Source organism: Carlito syrichta, unplaced genomic scaffold (assembly GCF_000164805.1).
Source record: "Carlito syrichta isolate Samal-C Ts95f unplaced genomic scaffold, Tarsius_syrichta-2.0.1 Scaffold296660, whole genome shotgun sequence".
Lineage (NCBI taxonomy): Eukaryota > Metazoa > Chordata > Mammalia > Primates > Tarsiidae > Carlito > Carlito syrichta.
Genome location: NW_007240756.1, coordinates 8,477 through 27,977, shown reverse-complemented (window position 1 = coordinate 27,977; position 19,501 = coordinate 8,477). Strand labels below are relative to the sequence as shown.

The following is a 19,501-nucleotide window of genomic DNA, read 5'->3' as shown; positions in this document are numbered from 1 at the left end:
TTTTTTTTGAGTCGGAGTCTCACTCTGTCGCCCAGGCTGGAGTGCAGTGGCTGCTCCCGGGCACCACAGCCTCGACCTGTTGGACTCAGGCGATCCTTCTGCCTCAGCCTCCCGAGTAGTTGGAACTACGGACGCGCGCCACCACATCCGGCTAATTTTTTAATTTATTGTAGAGACAAGGGCTCGCCAAGTTGCCCAGGCTGGTCTCAAACCACTGGGCTCGGGCAATCCTCTCGCCTCGGCCTCCCAAAGTGCTGGGATGACAGTCTTAAGCCACCGCGTCCGGTCATTATCTGCATTTCTATAATGAGTCCCAGGCGACATTTATGGCAAAGGGCCTGTGTTTGCAGAGGTCAAGACCAGGACGCACTTCTACTATGCTTGCGGAGTTTTGGAAACCACACTACCCAGAGTGCAACGCGGTAAACGACGGCAGCGTTAGGCCAATGAAAACCCGGAACAGAGTCGTTGCCGTGCATACGTTTTGCGATGGGGCGGGACTTCTGGCGTCCTCCCCGTGGCGGTCATTTTGGCTTCCTTCTTGCTTGTGCACCTCGCTGGGGGCTCCGGAACGCCGGGTGGAGACCTGAGTGACCTGACAGGGTGGGTGCGAGAGGCGAGCCTGAAGGTCGGTGACGCGATCCCGGGGGTCCGCGCCAGGCCGTGTAGGGGCCACCGTGCCCAGCTTCTCGCTTCGGTCGTCCGCGCGCCCCGCCCCGCTCCGTCAGCAGTCCGATGGCGGCGGCCGCGCTGAGGGGCCCGGCTCAGGTCAGTAGTGCCTCAGGGTCTCCCCCGCCCTTACCCGGACCCGAGTCGTCAGGCAGCTCATGAGGAGCGCCTACCCATGTTATGAAGCCCCGGCCCCTGTGTCTGGGACAGGGAGAAACTCGTGGGCAGGGTCCTTATTGGTGACGTTAAGTGAGGTAGGGAGTGGGAGAGTGTGACAGGCGGGGGGACCGGCACGTGCAGAGGCTTGGAGGTGCTACTGAGCCGGGAGGATTTAGGAACTTGTGTCTGTCGGAACAAGAGAGTGAGGCAGAGTTGCACCAGGGGAATTTTTTTTTGTTGCGGGGGGACATTGGGAGCCTTGGAGATTTGTAATCAGAGAAGCACACGGTCTGAGAGAAAGTTTTTTGTTTTGTTTTTTTGAGTTGGAGTCAACTCAACTGCCACCCAGCATCAACCTGCCACCCAGCATCAACTTGCTGGGCTCCGGCTATCCTTCCGCCTCGTCCTTCCAAGTAGCCGGAACTACAGGCGCACTACCACACCCGGCTAAGTTTTATTTATTGTAGAGACGAGGTCTCGTCAAGTTGCCCAGACTGGTCTCGAACCCGCAGGCTCAGGCAGTCCACTCGAGGGAAAGTTTTAACAGCTTGGTGAGTTTCTCATAGGAAGAACAGGCTGGAAGAGAAATGGTAATGGGTAGATACCGGAAGGTTGAGCTCTTAGCCAAGTTCACACAACTGAGCCAAGAGGACTGGAGCACAGATAATTCAGCTGTCCTGGGCTGCTTGACTCCAGAAGTGGGCAAGATCATTGGGCGACCTGAGCCTGTGGAACCTGACTGTGTTTGCCTGACTCTCGTGGCCTTTCTCTTTCTACAGATTCCCATGACTCTAGAATCATTTAGGGAGCCTAAAGTGAGAGGAGTGTGTCACTAGTCCTCACCCCACCCATTTGGTTTCTGGGTTAGTTGTGTCCTGGGACTATTGTCCTGCCACTCTTCTAGTCTTGGGCCTTGGTATCTTGAACAAAACCCAAAATCCTAAGTCCAGGCTGAGTTTATATCAAGCTGTCGGCAACCAATGAAAATGAGATGTAGAAGGTTGTCCCAGGCATAGCTACCAGTGAATGCAAAGTCTTGGAAAAGAGGCTGAGCTGCAAGTCTCCTTTTTTTCTCATAAGAACAGGGAGTGGTAGGGTAGAAGTCATACCTGAGCTGGCTCTGAGAAGTTGAGTGGCTATTCTTTGCGTGATAGTAACAGTGGGAGGCTTGGAGTAGAGGAAGGTGATGTGACCCAGGTCTCTTCAGGTTTCTTGTGGATGCATTGTGGGAAACAGACTGAAAGATGAGGGGGAAGACCAGAGAGGAGGATACTGGGATAGTTCAGGTGAATATGATAGTAGCTGAGCCAATGTAGTAGCTGTAGAGGTGGGAAAAGTGGTTGGATTCTGGATCTATATTTTAAGTAGGACTGCCTGAGTTTTCTAATTTTGAGGATGAGAAAGAGATTAGAGTCAGGAATTACTTGAAGGTTTGGTTTTGGTGGCTAGAAGGATGTAAGCTCCGTCAACAGAGATGAGGAGGCCCATGGTAGGAGTTTCATTGGGGATATGAGTTTTATTTTTGACCCATTAAGACTATGAGAACTAGCCGGGCTCGGTGGCTCAGCCTGTAATCCCGTGCTTTGGGAGGCTAAGGTGAGTGGATTGCCTGAGCCCGCGGGTTCGAAACCCGCCAGGGCAACTTGGCGAGACCTCATCTCTACAATAAATCAAAAAATGAGCCAGGCGTGGTGACGCGTGCTTATAGTTCCAGGTACTTGGAAGGCTGAGGCGGAAGGATTGCCGGAGACCAGCGGGTCGAGGCTGTAGTGGCCGGGAGCAGCCACTGCACTCCAGTCTGGGCGACAGAGTGAGACTCCAACTCAAAAAAAAAAAAAAGACTATGAGAACTTTCAGAGAACAGTTCATGGGCAGCTGGAGCCACAAATCTAGAATTGTGAGGAGAGGTTCAGAATGGAAATTTATTGAAAAGATACTGGACAGTGTGTGGACCATGGTAAGACTATGGGTCACATTTGGTAAAAGGGAAGCCTGGTCATGATGATAACAGTTGCCCAGGAAGGGAATGAGGGCCAAGGACCAATCTGATCTCCTGCATGGGCTCCTGGTTGTAGGAAGAATATGACAACACGGGTCATGGAGAGAGGCATTCATGGGGAAGGTCAGAGAGAGTAGTATGGTCTGGCATGTGGCCAGGGCTTCTCGGGGATGAATAGAAATGAGTTGGATGTGGAGGCCCAGGAGTAATTCCGACAAGATGATGCTAGGGTTGATTGTTATCCTCCTCTCTACAGACTCACCAGATTTTATTTTAATTTTTGGTGCGACCTGGAGTGTTTCATTCAAGCTGTCAAGTTAGTTTAGGGGCATAAATGGCCACCTGTGGATGGACCTGTGGTAGACAACCACTGGGGTTGAACCTTGAATGAGAATTAGGGAAAAGAAGGCTGTGACTGGTGAGAAGACATCAGGTGCAGCCCAGAAGTGGAGGAGGGCATGGATACCTGAGATCTGCAAGTAGTTCCTGGTGAGTGAGGTTGAAGCAAGGAACAGAGTCGAGTAGGGGCCTTCATGGTACGACTCAAGCCTGGCTCAGGAAGTAGGGACATTTAGAGGTCTGGCATAGTACTAAATCCTATTTGAATTTGCCAACTACTGTCAGTCCCCATATGATGAGTAACCAATAGGGAAACCAAGGAGATGGTCAATATCTGGGTCAGTGAGGGAGCTGTGACTGTGGGAATACAGTTGTGTGAGAGGGGTGTGGTGGAAAGAGTGATATACACGTGGAGATAATGTAAACTGATGGCCCTAGGGCCCTGGCATTGAAGACATAAAGGTGAAGTGTGAACTCAGATTGTTAGTTGTGTCTAGGAGCCACTATCTGGAGGATTCTGGGGGAATTGCCTGACAAAAGGTTGATTCCTTGTATGCTAGGTTCAGATTCAGAGCCTAGATATTTGCCCACCTGTCTGTTATTGCTGAAGGAGGACACAATGACCAATGGGACCATGAGGAGAGACAGGGCATTAGTGACGCTAGGACCTGTTATATTCTCTGAAATAGGGCGATGGGGAGGAGGGTGAGTAGGATATGAATGCATGGTGGGGGCATCAACTTGAGTTCCTAGGAGAGATGCTGATCATGGAATAAACTGTCCCCATCACAGCAGAGCTGTGTGACCTGTAAGGTTGTAGCTATAAGAATGCAGCTTCAGCTGGGCTCAGTGGCTCAGCCTGTAATCCCGTGCCTTTGGGAGGCTGAGGTGAGTGGATTGCCTGAGCCCGCGGGTTCGAGACCCGCCTGGGCAGACGAGACCTCATCTCTACAATAAATCCAAAAATTAGCCAGGCGTGGTAGCGTGCGCCTGTAATTCCGGCTACTCGGAAGGCTGAGGCGGAAGGATCGCCAGAGCTCAGCAGGTCAAGGCTGCGGTGGCCGGGAGCGGCCACTGCACTCCAGTCTGGGCGACAGAGTGAGACTCCAACTCAAAAAAAAAGAATGCAGTTTCCTGAGAGAGGTGTTGTTCAAAGAGTGATGTGCTTGAAAAGGGGGAGTGTGGAGTGCTGGCCTTGAAATGGGGGAGTGTGAAGTGCTGGCCTTGTGGGTGAACCAGAATCATAAGGGTAAAGGATGAGCCCATGTTACTTGTGTTTTTGAGGGACAATCTTGGGTACGTCGAGTGTTGCCTGACAAGTCTCCTTATTATCCACACTTTCTGTATGGCCACTTCTCTCCCTAACACTGTTTGTGTCACCCACCACATTGACAAGAGGCGGTGTAGCCTACACGCCAGGCCCAGAGCTTAGGTATTGTCTGTTCACCTGCCTTTTGTTGCCATGAAAGAACTTAGTATCACTGGAACTGTGGGAGAAAGAAGGCATCAGTGGCACCAGGACTCGGTATCTCCTCTGAGATAGGGAACAGAGTGACCAAGGCATGAATGTGGGGAACAAGGGAATGATTAACTTAGGATCTAATAAGGAGATATTGATCGTGATTTGAACTATTCCCAATATGACAGGGTGTGACCTTTGAGGACGTGGCCATTTATTTCTCCCAGGAAGAGTGGGTGCTCCTTGATGAGACTCAGAGGCTCCTGTACGGTGATGTGATGCTGGACAACTTTGCACTTATAACATCCCTGGGTAAGGCCCTGGCATATCCCCCAGTATCCTGAGTGGTGTCTGTTTTCTTTTTTACCCCAGAGTTATCTCTGTCTCAAGAGTTTTGCTGTCAGTCTAATGGCTCTCATCTTTCTTGCCTTCTCCCTATCATGGTTACTGGGTACAGATCCATGGTACCTTGTGCCCCAGTTTCTATCCCTTTCCTCTAGCTGCCATTTTCTTATGGCTGCCTATGCCAGGAATTGCAAGCATTGTCATGATCACTACTTTTATGAATCATGGACTGTTTTTACAAGGCTCTCCTTCAAGCGTTTTTTTGAAATATTTTCTTTTCTTCGTGTCCCATATGGTTGCACATTGAGGGGATGTAGGGAGAGCCCTGGTTGCTGTACAGGGTGGACATGGCAAAGGAGTCTCTGAGACCTTTCCTTGGTGAGCAGCAGGCAGCTGGGGAAGGGCATGACATCATGGGTGTGTTCAACTTACTAGTTTCAACTAGGAACCTGCAATATGTCCAACAGCATTTTAGTACAAGTATCACTGGCCATATCTCATTTCTATTTCTACTTCCCTAAACTTAATACTTTGCTGAATTGTTATTTTACCTGTCATTTCCAGTTCCTGGCCGCCTTCACCCTTCTAGCCTCTGTGTCACTTGTTCCTCTCCACTGGTCACACTACGATGTTCTTCAGTGTTGATTCACTGTCTTGTGCCATATGCACACATCCTCAAATAGTTTTTGATCACTAATTCTGATTGGATTTTCCTGGTACTGGACAACAGCAATCTTCTGTTGGTCCTGCTGAAGGCTTTTGGCAGAGAGTGAGTTGGAGACCCTGCTTCTCATGCACTATACCCTGTCCTTTGTCTAATGAGGCCCCCCTTATTCTGTAATCTTCAAATGCTTGAACTTCAAAACAATCTATGCTTCAGTCTGCCCCCAGTTCCCTTGTTCTCAGAACAATCCCATGAACATTCCCATTATTTGGGTCTCACACCTTTTTATGATAGATCTTTCCCCTCCCACTAAAGTCAACATGCATTTCATCAGCAATTCTCTGATTTTAGGTTACTACCATGAGACAGAAAATGAGATGATAACTTCTGATGGAATGTCACAGGTCAGGACTTCTAAAGTGGGTACACCCACCCAGAAAACTTACCTCAGTGAGATTGAGATGTGTGTTCCAGTCTTGAAAGACATTTTGCACCAGGTTGAGCACCAAACCACATATCCTGTGCAGAAATTATACTTGAGTGGCACAAGTATGAGAGACTTCTGTTTCAATGCAAACCTTCACCAGCACCAAAAGCATTACGGTGGAGAAGATCCTTGGAAAAGGGATGTGGATTGGGCTACTACATTTGTGACTAGCTGCAGATTCTGTATGCCAATGAATCCTTTCATATGTGGGCAGGACTTTCCAGTCACCATGGACCTTCTTCAGCACCAGAACACTCCCAATGTTGCAGAGTCATCCAGTAGCAGCAGCAAGTGTGTACAGACATTCTTCAGTAAAAAAAGCTTTTACAAGTGGGATGAATGCAAAAAAGCTTCAAGCCACAAACATACACTTTTTCAACATCAGAGTGTCTGCTCTGAAGAAGGGCTTTATGAGTGTAGCAAATGTGAGAAAGCCTTCACCTCCAAGAGCACACTTGTTCAGCATCAGCAAGTTCACACTGGTCAAAGGACATATGTGTGTAGTGAATGTGGAAAATCTTTCAACAAAACATGCCAATTTATTGTGCATAAGAGAATTCACAATGGAGAAAGGCCTAATGAATGCAGTGAATGTGGGAAAACCTTTATTCATAAATCCGAATTCATTCACCATCAGAGACATCACAGTAGAGGAATGCATTATGAATGTGGTGAATGTAGGAAATCCTTCAGCTACAAATCCAACCTCATTGAACATCAGCGAGTTCACACGGGAGAAAGGCCTTATGAGTGTGGCATGTGTGGGAAATCCTTTAGACAAAGCTCTAGCCTCTTTCGACACCAGAGAGTTCACACTGGAGAAAGGCCTTATCAATGCTGTGAATGTGGGAAATCCTTTAGACAGATCTTCAATCTCATTCGGCACAGGAGGGTTCACACTGGAGAAATGCCTTATCAGTGCAGTGATTGTGGGAAAGCCTTTAGCTGCAAGTCCGAACTCATTCAACACCAGAGAATTCACAGTGGAGAAAGACCTTATGAGTGTAATGAATGTGGGAAATCCTTTAGACAGTTCTCTAACCTCATCCGACATCGCAGTGTTCACACTGGTGATAGGCCTTATGAGTGCAGTGAATGTGAGAAATCCTTTAGCCGCAAATTTATTCTCATTCAGCACCAAAGAGTTCACACTGGAGAAAGGCCTTATGAATGCAATGAATGTGGAAAATCCTTTACCCGCAAATCTGACCTCATTCAACACCGGAGAATTCATACAGGCACAAGACCTTATGAGTGTAGTGAATGTGGTAAATCTTTTAGACAACGCTCTGGTCTCATTCAACACCGGAGAGTTCATACTGGAGAAAGGCCTTATGGGTGTAGTGAATGTGGAAAGTTCTTTAGCCAAAGTGCTAGCCTCATTCAGCACCAGAGAGTTCACACTGGAGAAAGACCTTATGAATGTAGTGAATGTGGGAAATCTTTTAGCCAAAGCTCTAGCCTCATTCAACACCAGAGAGGTCACACTGGAGAAAGACCTTATGAGTGCAGTGAATGTGGGAAACTCTTTACTCACAAATCTGACCTCATTCAGCACCAAAGAGTTCACACAGGAGAAAGGCCTTATGAATGTAGTGAATGTGAGAAATCCTTTAGCCGCAAATCTAACCTCATTCGACACAGGAGAGTTCACACTGAAGAAAGGCCTTAAATGTTCAGGAACTATTCTTTATTCAGTATGACAGCACTGGAGGAAAAAAAAAGTCCACGTGGGAGCCATCTATCAAAATTTAAATTTAATTTGAACATCCCTAATGGGGGGAAATTCTCCATAAGTTTCAGGAATGTGAAAAGCTTTGAGACTAATTTCAATTTCTAATGTGCTCAGAGCCATAGACTGATTTATGTCACTGCCAATATCTGAAGCCATTTCCACCTCTACCACCTGGCAGATCCACACTGTGTGCATGAGTTACCATCCCAGTAAGCTCAGAAAAGCAAGCCTCTGTACTTGTCCATCTCTTTGGGGGAAATTATGAATAGCCCAAGTCCTTAGGACCATCCTCTTTCCTTCTCTTGACTTTAGGACATGGACCTGATCCAGTTTTGGTCCAGAGAACTTGATCTGAGTTGTTCTGTCAGCTTTCTAAGAAGGATCACCTTTTTTAGGGATATTGGTGATCTCAAATGATGCTTGTGATTTTTCCAGGTTCTAATTCACCTTCCTGGAAACTGCTTGGTGCACATGGCTCTGGTTTATTGTCTTTTTTTAAAGATTTTTAAATGTATGCACCTTTAATCTTGGAGGTCTGTTTATTGGGGTGACTTGAAAGAATGATTATGTCAGCATGAAGTGGTAAACAGATTTTGTGGAGATGTGAAACTTTCTTTGCTTCAGAAAGGACAGTGTGATGACAGGAAACAGCTCTTTGTCCAGTATTGGTCTAAGTTTCATTGCTGTTTGAGACCTCAAAGTAAAGACCTCAGTGTTTGTGTTTTGTGGTCTGGTGCCAGGATTTTTGTGAGGTCGGAGGTCACTATGAAAAGGAAGCAGGCAGGGAACAATGACTCATACTTGTAATCGCAACACTTTGGGAGGCTGAGGAGGGAGGATTGTTTGAGGCTAGTTCAAGATCAGCCTGGGCAACACCATGAGATTTCGTCTCTATTTAAAAAAAAAAAATTTAGCCAAACGTAGTGGTATGCACCTGTAGTCCCAGCTACTTAGGAGGCTGAAGCGGGAGGATCACCTGAGCTCAGAACGTCAAGGCTGCAGTGAGCCATGATTGTGCCACTGCCTCCAGCCTGGGCAACAGAGCGAGACCTCAACTCAGAAAGAAAAAGAAAAGAAAGCAGTTGTGACAACTCCTAGTACTTCCCTGATCATGGATTCTGTTCATTTGTTTACAAAGGACTGTCACATAATTTCTACCACTGTTGAGGGGAACCTCTTCCCCAGGTCCTGCAAAGGAGCCATGTGCCATGATGTATAGGACTATAGACTTAGCGTCATTCGTTGTCAGACTGTAGGGGTCAGCTGCAACTGTAATTGGGACGGAAACTCTGGGTAAATAGAGAGTGGTGGAGACTTCAGTATATTAAGTGGAATATGTCTCTTCTAAAAGTTTATCCACAAATGTTCCAGTGAATATGGCTGTGCAGGATCTCCATTACTATATTTCCTGTAGTTGAGATCATTGTCAGAAAATAGTGAAAATGTTTTGTGGCTTTTGGTATCTTCTTTGGGCTGTTAACCTCAAGGCCATTGCTGTGCAGGTAAGGAAGCAAAAATAGGAGGAGTCTGTAGTGTAGGAATGTGGTCTCTGTGACTCAGCCAATTCCAGTTGATTCAGGTGATAACAACCTTCATGGCTTACTAACGTTTGCTACCCCTGAAACTAGGCTGCTCTCCTAGTGCATGAGGAGAGAGATGGTGGAGTCCATATCAGGTTATCAACCTGATGATTATTTTTTTTTTTTTGAGTTGGAGTCTCACTCTGTCACCCAGACTGGAGTGCAGTGGCTGCTCCCGGCCACTGCAGCCTCAACCTCTGGGCTCCAGCTACTACAGGCGTGCACTACCACGCCTGGCTAATTTTTGATTTATTGTAGAGATGGGGTCTCACCAAGTTGCCCAGGCGGGTCTCAAACCTGCGGGCTCAGGCAATCCACTCACCTCAGCCTCCCAAAGTGCTGAGATTACAGGCTGAGTCACCAAACCCGGCTTCAACCTCATTCAAAAAAAAAAAATGTGACATCCAAGTTCTTAATTTTGAACCACTTTTTAAAGTTTTATGAAGGTATAATTTGTATAGTTGACATACAATAAAGTGCACCTACCCAATGTGTACAATTTGGTAAAGCCATGAAACTTCATCCTTACAATCATGAAAATGAACTTACCTGTGTATTTATGAGGGGGGACTCAAAAACACCCGGAATTTATTTCTAAAAAATTGCGTATTTATTCTTGCATGTTTAAAGTTCAGTCACCCTCAAAGAATTCTCCATTTGATGCAATACACCTATCAAGACACTTTTTCCACTGCTCAAAACAGTTTTTGAAGACTGGGCACGGTGGTTCAAGCCTGTAATCCCAGCAATTTGGGAGGCTGAAGTGAGAGGATTGCCTGAGCTGAGGGATTCGACACCAGCCTGGGCAATTTGGTGAGACCTTGTATCTATAATAAATCAAAAAAGTAACTGGGCATGGCAGCATGCGTCTGTGATTCCAGCTAATTGAAAGGCTGACGCAGAAGGATCGCCTGAGCCCAGAGGTCAAGGCTGCAGTGGCGGTGAGCATGCTACTGCACTCCAGCCTGGGCAACAGAATGAGACTTCAACTCAAAAAAAAAAAAAAGTTTTTGAACTTGTCAGTTTTGATCCCTTTTAGTGTTTCTGCCCTTTTCTGTTTCATCTCTTCCACATGTTTTCCTTTGAGGACTTTTTTCATCCAGGGAAACAAAGTTGCTCAGGATGAAATCGGGTGAATAAGGGAGGGTGTGGCATGGGAGTCATGCTGTTTTTAGTCAAAAACTGCTGAACACTCAGTACGTCATGGGCACATGTGTTGTCATGATGGAAGAACCAGTCACTTGTTTGCCACAACTTGGGATATTTCTTCTGCAATGCAGCCTCTCACTAGCTAGCTGGTACACTGATGGCAATGGGTTCCCTGAACACTTACCTAACAGGGGAAGCCTGTACTACAAGGGGTCTGCCCTCCAAAAGTATTCCATTATCTTTTGTTTTTGTTTTGAGCCAGGCTGGAATGCAGTGGCATGCTCATGGCCACCACAACCTTAACCTGCTGGGCTCAGGTAATCCTTCTGCCTCTGCCTTCTAAGTATCTGGAACCACAGGCATGCGCCACCACGCCCAGCTAATTTTTTGATTTATTGTAGAGACGAGGTCTCGCCAGGTTGCCCAGGCTGGTCTCAAGCCCCTGGGCTCAGGCAGTCCTCTTGCCTCTGCCTCCCCAAGTGCTGGGATTACAGGCATGAGTCACTGTACCTGGTGAAATTAAGTTTTTTGGGGAGAGGGATCTCATATTTTGTGTCCTTGTGTAACCTCTCCCTGCCTTTCCTAACTCTCCAAGCATCCATTGATTTCCTTTACAACAAATTAGTTTACATTTTCTAGAATTTTAAATGTTGTACATACTTTTTTCCCCTTGTTTTCTTCATAATGTATATTTTGAGATTCAACAATGATGCTTCTTTGAGTAGTTCTTTTTATTGCTGAGTGACATTCTGTTCTGTGGATAAGCCATTGTTTATCCATCTATTTAAGGATATTTATGTTATTTATAGATTTTATATATTACAAATAAAACTAAATACTTGCATTCAGTTCTTTATATGATACGTGTTTTATTTCTCATGTGTTAATAATTCAAGCTGTAATGTATGAGTTACAATGTAGGTGAATGTTTAACACTGTAAGAAGTGTCAAGCTTTGATAGAAATGGTTTTCTGTTGCACTCCTATCAACAGTGTATGAGAGTTCTAGTACCTCTATATCCCTGCCAGCACTCCATATGTCCCATCTTTCTTATTTTGACCCTTTTAATATGTGTGTAGTGACATCCCCTAAAACTTCATGATATTAAACTTTTTTTTATGTGTTTGTCAGTTGTATATCTTTTTTGGTAAAATGTTCATAGCATTTTCCTATTTCTTTTGATAAATCAGTTTATTAAATAAAAAGTGCAATAGCAAAGACATGTTGGAATTTTACTCATTCTATGATGTATTTTCTTTGCCATATGAGCAACTTTTTATACTGGAGGAAATTTTTTTCTCTCAATACTTTGTGCTTACATACCCCATACATTTTTATTTTTAGTCTGCATTAACATGTTTTCTATCATCTTAAGCATTTAATAATGCATTAAATTAAGCCTAGGTTTATACTCTTTGCCAGTTTCCCTGGTGTAAATACTCCTATTGTGATACTTTTTAAAAAAAATATTATTTCTCTCCTTTTTGTCATTTTAGATAGACCTTGTTTATAAAGTTACAACTATATAAATGTAGGTATATATACAGAAATACTTTTGGTTTTATTAAACATTTACTGAGTGCTTACTTAGTGGTAGCATTTTATTCAAACTGCTTGTTAAATTTCTTAGCCGTAGCCGGGCTTGGTGACTCAGCCTGTAATCCCATGCTTTTGGGAGGCTGAGGTGAGCGGATTGCCTGAGCCCGCGGGTTCGAGACCCGACTGGGTAGCGAGACCTCATCTCTACAATAAATCAAAAAATCAGCCAGGCGTGGTAGCACATGCCTGTAGTTCCGGCTACTTGGAAGGCTGAGGCGGAAGGATCGCTAGAGCCCAGCAGGTCGAGCAGGTCGAGCAGGTCGAGGCTGCGGTGGCCGGGAGCAGCCACTGCACTTCAGACTAGGCAACAGAGTGAGACTCCAACTTTAAAAAAAAAAAAAAAAATTTCTTAGCCTGGTGCGGTGGCTGATACCTGTAATCCCAGCACTTTAGGGGGGTGTAAATGAGAGGATTGCCTGAGTCCAGGGGTTGGATACCAGCCTGGGCAACCTGATGAGGCCTCATCTCTACAATCAAAAAGTATCAGCTGGGCATGGGGGCATGCACCTGTAGTTCCAGCTACTTGGGAGGCTGAGGTGGAAGTATCAGCCCAAGCAGGTCAAGGCTGCGGTGACTGAGTGTGCCACTGCATGCCAGCCTGGGTGACAGTGAGACTCCAACTCAAAAAAAAAATTTCATCTTGGCTGGGCACAGTGGCTCACACCTATGATCCCAGCACTTTGGAAGTCTGAGGCGAAAGGATTGCCTGAGCCCAGGAGTTTGAGACCAGCCTGGGTAACATGGCAAGACCTTGTCTCTACAATAAAAAGCTGGGTGTGGTAGGGCATGCCTGTAGTCCCAGCTACTTAAGAGGCTGAGATGGAAGGATTGCCTGAACCCAGCAGGTCTAGGCTACAGTAGCCGTGAGCATGCCACTGCACTCCATCCAGCCTGGGCAACAGAGTAAGACTCTGACTCAAAAAAAAATTGTCTCCCCTACCAGATTCTGAGTTTTGAGAGAGCCAAGGCCTTTTTTCCTATTCACTATCGTAGTTCCCAACTCCCAGGAAGGTCATAGTATAAGAGGGCCTAAAGAAACATTTATGCGAGCTACATAAAGGAAGGAAACAAAAGAAACCAGGTTCCAGCACTTGTGTTCAAGTGTGTCCTACAATCCAGGAACACTTGTCTATATGAGTTGTGAAAAGCAGGTTTGAAATGCAGTGGCCTATAGGCAACATGAACAAGAGCTCACCTTGGTAAAAATTTTTGTCCAAGCCGGGCTCGGTGGCTCAGCCTGTAATCCCATGCCTTTGGGAGGCTGAGGTGAGTGGATTGCCTGAGCCCGCGGGTTCGAGACCCGCCTGGGCAGCGAGACCTCATCTCTACAATAAATCAAAAACTCAGCCGGGCGTGGTAGCACTTGCCTGTAATTCCGGCTACTTGGAAGCCTGAGGCAGAAGGATCGCCGGAGCCCAGCAGGCGAGGCTGCGGTGGCCGGGAGCAGCCACTGCACTCCAGTCTGGGCAACCCAGTGAGACTCCAACTCAAAAAAAAAAAAAAAAAGAAAAATTTTTGTCCATACCTTCATTCAACAATAGCACTCCTCAACTAAGTACAGAGTCACACTGTCCCTTCTGACCAGTGCCCCTCCCTCCTATCCTTGACCCAACCTGATTCACCCTAACCTTCTTTTAACCCCTCTCGGACAATAGATTCATAAGGTAAAGATCACCCTACTCTCCCAGCCCTAGCCATGGTCAATTTCAAGCTACCAAAACTATGTCACTGAACATGGAGTTGAGAAGAGTTTCTGATAACATACCTTTATATTCTACTTCCAGCATACTGACTAGAAGAGTAAAGATGATAAAATGTTGTAAAATGATTAGGAGATGGCAAGTTTGAAATATTTTTTAAACAGTTCTATTGAGGTATGATTGACTTAAACTATTGTTTTAATTATTCACCTTTAAAGGTATTGAATTGTATTTATTTATTTATTTTGAGTTGGAATCTCACTCTTGTCACTCAGGCTCGAGTGCAGTGGCACACTCATGGCCACTGCAGCCTCGACCTACTGGGCTTAGGCAATCCTTCCACCTCAGCCTTCCAAGTAGCTAGAACTATAGACGCATGCCACCACATCTGGTTAGTTTTTTGTGTGATTTATTGTAGAGACAAGGATTGCCTAAGCCCAGGGGTTCGAGACCAGCCTGGGCAACTTGCTGAGACCTCATCTCTACAATAAAGTCAAAAATTAGCCGGCCATGGTGGCATGCACCTGTAGTTCCAGCTACTAGGAAGGCTGAGGTGGAAGGATCACCTGAGCCCAACAGGTCGAGGCTGAGGTGGCTGTGAGCATGCCACTGCACTCCAGTCTGGGCGACAGAGTGAGACTCTAGCTCAAGAAAAAAAAAAAAAAAACATATATTTTACCAGGCACAGTGGTTCACTCACTCCTATAATCTCAGCACTTTGGGAGGCAGAGGCGAGAGGATTGCTTGAGTCCAGGGGTTCGAGACCAAGCCTGGGTAACTTGGTGAGACCTCATTTCTACAATAAATTTTTTTTAAAAGTCAGGCATGGTGGCCTACACCTATGGTTCCAGCTACTTGGAAGGCTAAGGTGGAGGGATTGCCTGAGCTCGGTAGGTCAAGGCTGTGGTGACCGTGAGCATGCCACTGCATTCCAGCCTGGATGACAAAGTGAGACTCCAACTCAAATAAATAAATAAATCATACATTTGGATGTTTTCATACATGTTTACATCCTCAAATAAATAATCATATATTTTGATGATTTATATATGTTTACATCCCCAAAATAAAATGTTTCCTCCCTCCCTTTTCAGCTTATCCTTGTCAGCATATAAATTAGTAACACGAGGACATATTTTACCTTTTGTAGTGGGTATTTTCAAATATATTCATAAATGAAAAAGATCGTTGTAAAGCCTCATGAAATGAATCCTTCTCCAGTTTTCCATCATTTATGATTTTGTGGTTATTCTTGTTTTATCTATTCCCATGCACATTAATGGACTATTTTACTTATAATCCCAGATATGTAATTTAGTACATAAACTTCAGAATGCATTTCTAAAATTTAAGGGCACTTTCCTAACTATGGTAAGTTTAATATACAAAATTAAAATGTGTATGTGTGAAAATGAAAACATTTTATATGCAATACTGAATTTTGTCTGGCTCATGTGGTGTTTGAGTATTTGAAGCCCACTAGCGCAGGACAGCATGTGGTATGACTGTCCCTAGTCTGCTGATGATATGGCCCCTCAGTCCCAGAGGAAGAACCCTTCCTGGAAGACGAGGCGGCCCTCATGGCAATGGAGATAATGGTGCCTCTGTGGGCTTTGCTATATTATTACACTAAGAACTTTGAGGACAATGCCTGTCATTTTGGGAGAATTAGACCTTCTGGAACCTTTAGAGCCAACTTGCCTGAATCCCCAGAAGCATCTCAGGCTCTGACCCTGCCCAGCTTATCCCAGTGGGCCCAGGAAATGGGCCAGAGAAGTGCATTGTTGATATATACAGTATGTTGATACATACTATGGTTTGCTATTTTATTTTATTCAAAATTACATGTGTGTTTGAATTTTCTTGTACATATCAGGTGTTTTGTGCATGAGATTTATTAGACACAGTTCTACATTGGTATTTCATGTGGCTGTGGCATTTAGTTTCTATGAGAGCAAGTTATTAAAAAGATTGTAGAAGGAGCTGGTTTATTCCTCTCAAGTCTTAGAGTATATCACAAGGAAGAATTTTTATGACATGTAGCTCATGCCCATCTAGGATTTTATAGACAATGCCAAATCATTTTCCAAAGTTGTACCAATTTACAATTCCTCTAGAGTTTATATTGTATAAATTTACAATTCCTCTAGAGTTTATATTTTAATCATGTCAGCACTTGATTTTGTGAAAAATTTTCCCATTCTAGGTGTGAAAGAGTAACTCATGGTTTCAGTTTGCATGCTTCTGATTGTGAGCTTGAGCATCTCTTTTTTTTCTTCCATTCCCTTCCCTTTTCTTCCCTCCTTCCTTCCTTTTGACAGTCTCACTCTTTCACTCAGGCTGCAATGCAATGGTACAATCATAGCTCACTGCAGCCTCAAACTCCTGGACTCAAGCAATCCTCCCACCTCAGCCTCCCAAGTAGCTGGGACTACATACACATACCACCATATGTAGCTTTTTTTTTTTTTTTTGATCCTCTTGCCTTGGGTTCCAAAGTGCTGGAACTATAGGTGTGAGGCACTGCATGTGGACTGACTTTTTAATAATAGCCATTCTGATTCATGTGAGATGGTATCTTATTGTGGTTTTAATTTGCATTTGTCTGATCATTAGTGATATTAAACTTTTTTTTATATGTTTGTTGGCCACTTGTATTTTTGTTGTTGTTTTTGGAGTTTGGAGGTCTCACTCTGTCACCCAGGCTGGAATGAAAAGGCACAATCATAGCTCACTGCTGCCTGGTCTCCTGGACTCAAGTAATTCTTCCACCTCAGCCTCCAGAGTAACTGGGACTACAGGTGCATGCCACCATGCCCGGCCAATTTTTTTTTTTTTTTTTTGTAGAGACGACGTCTCAAACTCCTGGGCTCAAACAATCCTCCCCTACTTAGCCTCCCAAAGTGCTGTGATTATAGGCATGAGCCAGCATACCCAGCCAGGTTTAAATAAGTTAAGTGAATATATTAAGGGGGAGCAAATAGAGATTTAACAGAATAAACACCATGCGTATTTACAGAGGACACACCTGGAGTTCATCAGTGATACAGTCAGTGCATGTACGGTCAGTGACTTCAGTATCCTCTCTCAAACTCCCCTCTACTAGTCTTTTTCACTTAAATTCCTAAGATGTGACTTCTTAGATAACACCTTGAAAGGACATAACATGGAGTCAATATACTCAATGAGCAACCATTTTAACATTGTCTAGATCTGTCATGTTTCTCTGGCAGTTCACTTTACCCACTAATCTCTAGCCAAGGACAGAACCAGTTTCTCAGAGGTAGCTATCGATAATTGCTTTACAACCCCCTCCTCAGCTTGTTTCATTAAAAAGTTAACCTAATCAGCTCCTCATGACCTTCATGGTACAGACCCCATCTACACAGCAACTGTCATGTGACTAATCCACCCATCTGCCTGCTGTCCATCACCTGATGTCAGTATATGTGTGTATCTACCCTCCGTGATGACATGGAGCAGACCACCACCTAATCACCCTAACCTCAAAGGGAAAGTTTAAAAACAATTTGAGGCCCAGCTTGGTGACTCAGCCTGTAATCCCAGCACTTTGGGAGACCAAGGCAAGTGGATTGCCTGAGCCCGCGGGTTTGAGACTAGCCTGGGGAACTTGGTGAGACCTCATCTCTACAATAAATTTTAAAAAACTAGCCAGGTATGGCAGCACACACCTGAAGTTCCGGCTACTTGGAAGGCTGAAGGGGAAGGATCACCGAGTCCAGCAGGTTGACGCTGGGGTGGCCGTGAGCATGCCACTGCACTCCAGCCTGGGTGACAGAGTGAGACTCCAACTCAAAAAAAAAAAAAAAATCAACTTCAAGCAGTCAATTGCTTTGCTTTCCTTGAGCCACAGTAGCCAAGTTTCTTAGCCTTGGTCCCCTCCCCTACCTTGGGGAGGTGAATCAATCTTTCTCTCTCTCTTTCTCTCTCTCTCTCTCTCTCTCTCTCTCCCCTCCCCCACCTTCTCCCTCTTTCCTTTTCTCCCTCTCTCTCTTTCTTCCCATTCACCATCACCTTGGTAAAGCTATGGTCTGACCATATTTTCCGGAGCTTTGGCTCCCTCCCCTACCTAAGGGAGGTGAATCTCTCTCTCATTTACTTTCTAAATAAACTATATTTTCCAGTCTAACTTCTGTGCAATTCTTTGCATCTTTCATACAGTACCGGATTACACACCAGATACCCACACACCTAAACCCATACCCCTTATTCTCAAATTCATGAACTCTCCCTCCCCTTGTGTTTCCACCTGAATTGGGCCCTCCCGATCTTCATTGTTCTCCTCTCTGCTTGGGACTATTGGTCCATTATGTCCAGTAAACTCCCATCTCAGCTCTGTGCCCTATATTACCTCCATTTTTTTCACCGGAAGAAACTCCAATTCTCCAGCTCCTAAATGCCTAGCATGAGGCAGTTTTATGTGGCTGTTTTGTATTTTTTTCTAAACTTTGGCAGATTGTGAACAGCAAAAATTCATGGCCACTAACCTCAACTTTCTAAGTTTCTAACTAAATTTAAATTATGCCAAAACCGGGCTGAAGCGAGAGAATTAACCAGCCTAGGCAACTTGGCAAGATCTCATCTCTACAATAAATGAAAGTAAAATTTTTTGAAAATAGCTGGGCATGGTGGCACACACCTGTGGTTCTGGCTACTTGGAAGGCTGAGGTGGAAGGATCACCTGAGCCTAGGAGTTCAAGGCTGTGGTGACCATAAGCGTGCCACTGCCCTCCAGCCTGGGCGACAGAGTGAGACTCTCTGGCTCAAAAAAACAAATAATAAAACAACAACAAATTATGTCAAAATCTACAGCGTTTTCTTTTTTTTTTTTTAAGAGATGAGATCTAGCTGTGTTGCCCAGGCTAGTCTTGAACTAAACTCAAGCAGTCCTCCCCCCAAAGTGCTGGGTTTACAGGCATGAGGCACTGCACCCAGCCAAAATCCTCCCTCACTACTCCCTAGGAAAGCCTTTCTTTTTGTTTTTCTTTTTCTTTTTTTTTTTTTGAGTTGGAGTCTCTGTCGCTCAGACTGGAGTGCAGTGGCCACTCCCGGCCACCGCAGCCTCGACCTGCTGGGCTCCGGTGATCCTTCCACCTCAGCCTTTCAAGTAGCTGAAACTACAGGCGCGCGCTCCCACGCCTGGCTGATTTTTGATTTATTGTAGAGATGAGGGCTCGCCAAGTTGCCCAGGCGGGTCTCGAACCCTCAGGCTCAGGCAATCCACTCACCTCAGCCTCCCAAGGTGCGGGATTACAGACTGAGCCACCGAGCCCGCCTGGAAAGCCTTTCAAAAGAGGCAAGAGTTTAACAGTACAGAGAAATGCTTTCTCCTTACTGGTCTTTCCTGGAATGCCTTTTCTGTTTCTTCTTGGCTTCATTCTGCCTGAGTTCTCTTCCCTCTTCATCTACAGTTATGTCCCGTGAATTTTATATTAATATGATTTATAAGACCAACTTATTAGTACTGCTTAAATAGGACTAAGCTATATTATGCGTTGTACATAGAATGTGATTAATAAATCAATGTCATTTCTTCCTCAAAGTTCTCTGCCTAAGTAAATGCATTTATGTTTAAAACTCTCTTCCTGTGGATACT

At 45.1% G+C, this 19,501-nt stretch overlaps 1 protein-coding gene across 2 annotated transcripts; it reads left to right on the top strand.

Moving 5' to 3' along the window:
• The first annotated feature begins 711 nt into the window (after positions 1 to 711).
• ZNF551 (zinc finger protein 551) lies at positions 712 to 19,106 on the top strand. Of its 2 annotated transcripts, XM_021710658.1 has the most exons (4): positions 736 to 768; positions 4,814 to 4,937; positions 5,986 to 7,928; positions 19,096 to 19,106. In XM_021710658.1, exons 1-3 carry the CDS (start codon positions 736 to 738, stop codon positions 7,791 to 7,793), a joined length of 1,965 nt encoding a protein of 654 aa, XP_021566333.1. In that variant the 3' UTR covers positions 7,794 to 7,928; positions 19,096 to 19,106. The 2 variants fall into 2 exon arrangements, with proteins under 2 accessions (XP_008052772.1, XP_021566333.1); XM_008054581.2 differs by lacking the exon at positions 19,096 to 19,106 and having other exon boundaries at positions 712 to 768; positions 5,986 to 8,028.
• The last annotated feature ends 395 nt before the right edge of the window (positions 19,107 to 19,501 follow it).

Bases quoted from the DNA above. Each gene is read 5' to 3' on its own strand.
- ZNF551 (XM_021710658.1), top strand. From the start codon at position 736: ATGGCGGCGGCCGCGCTGAGGGGCCCGGCTCAG. The intron at 769-4,813 runs GTCAGTAGTGCC...CCAATATGACAG, and splicing joins CGCTGAGGGGCCCGGCTCAG to GGTGTGACCTTTGAGGACGT. The intron at 4,938-5,985 runs GTAAGGCCCTGG...CTCTGATTTTAG, and splicing joins TGCACTTATAACATCCCTGG to GTTACTACCATGAGACAGAA.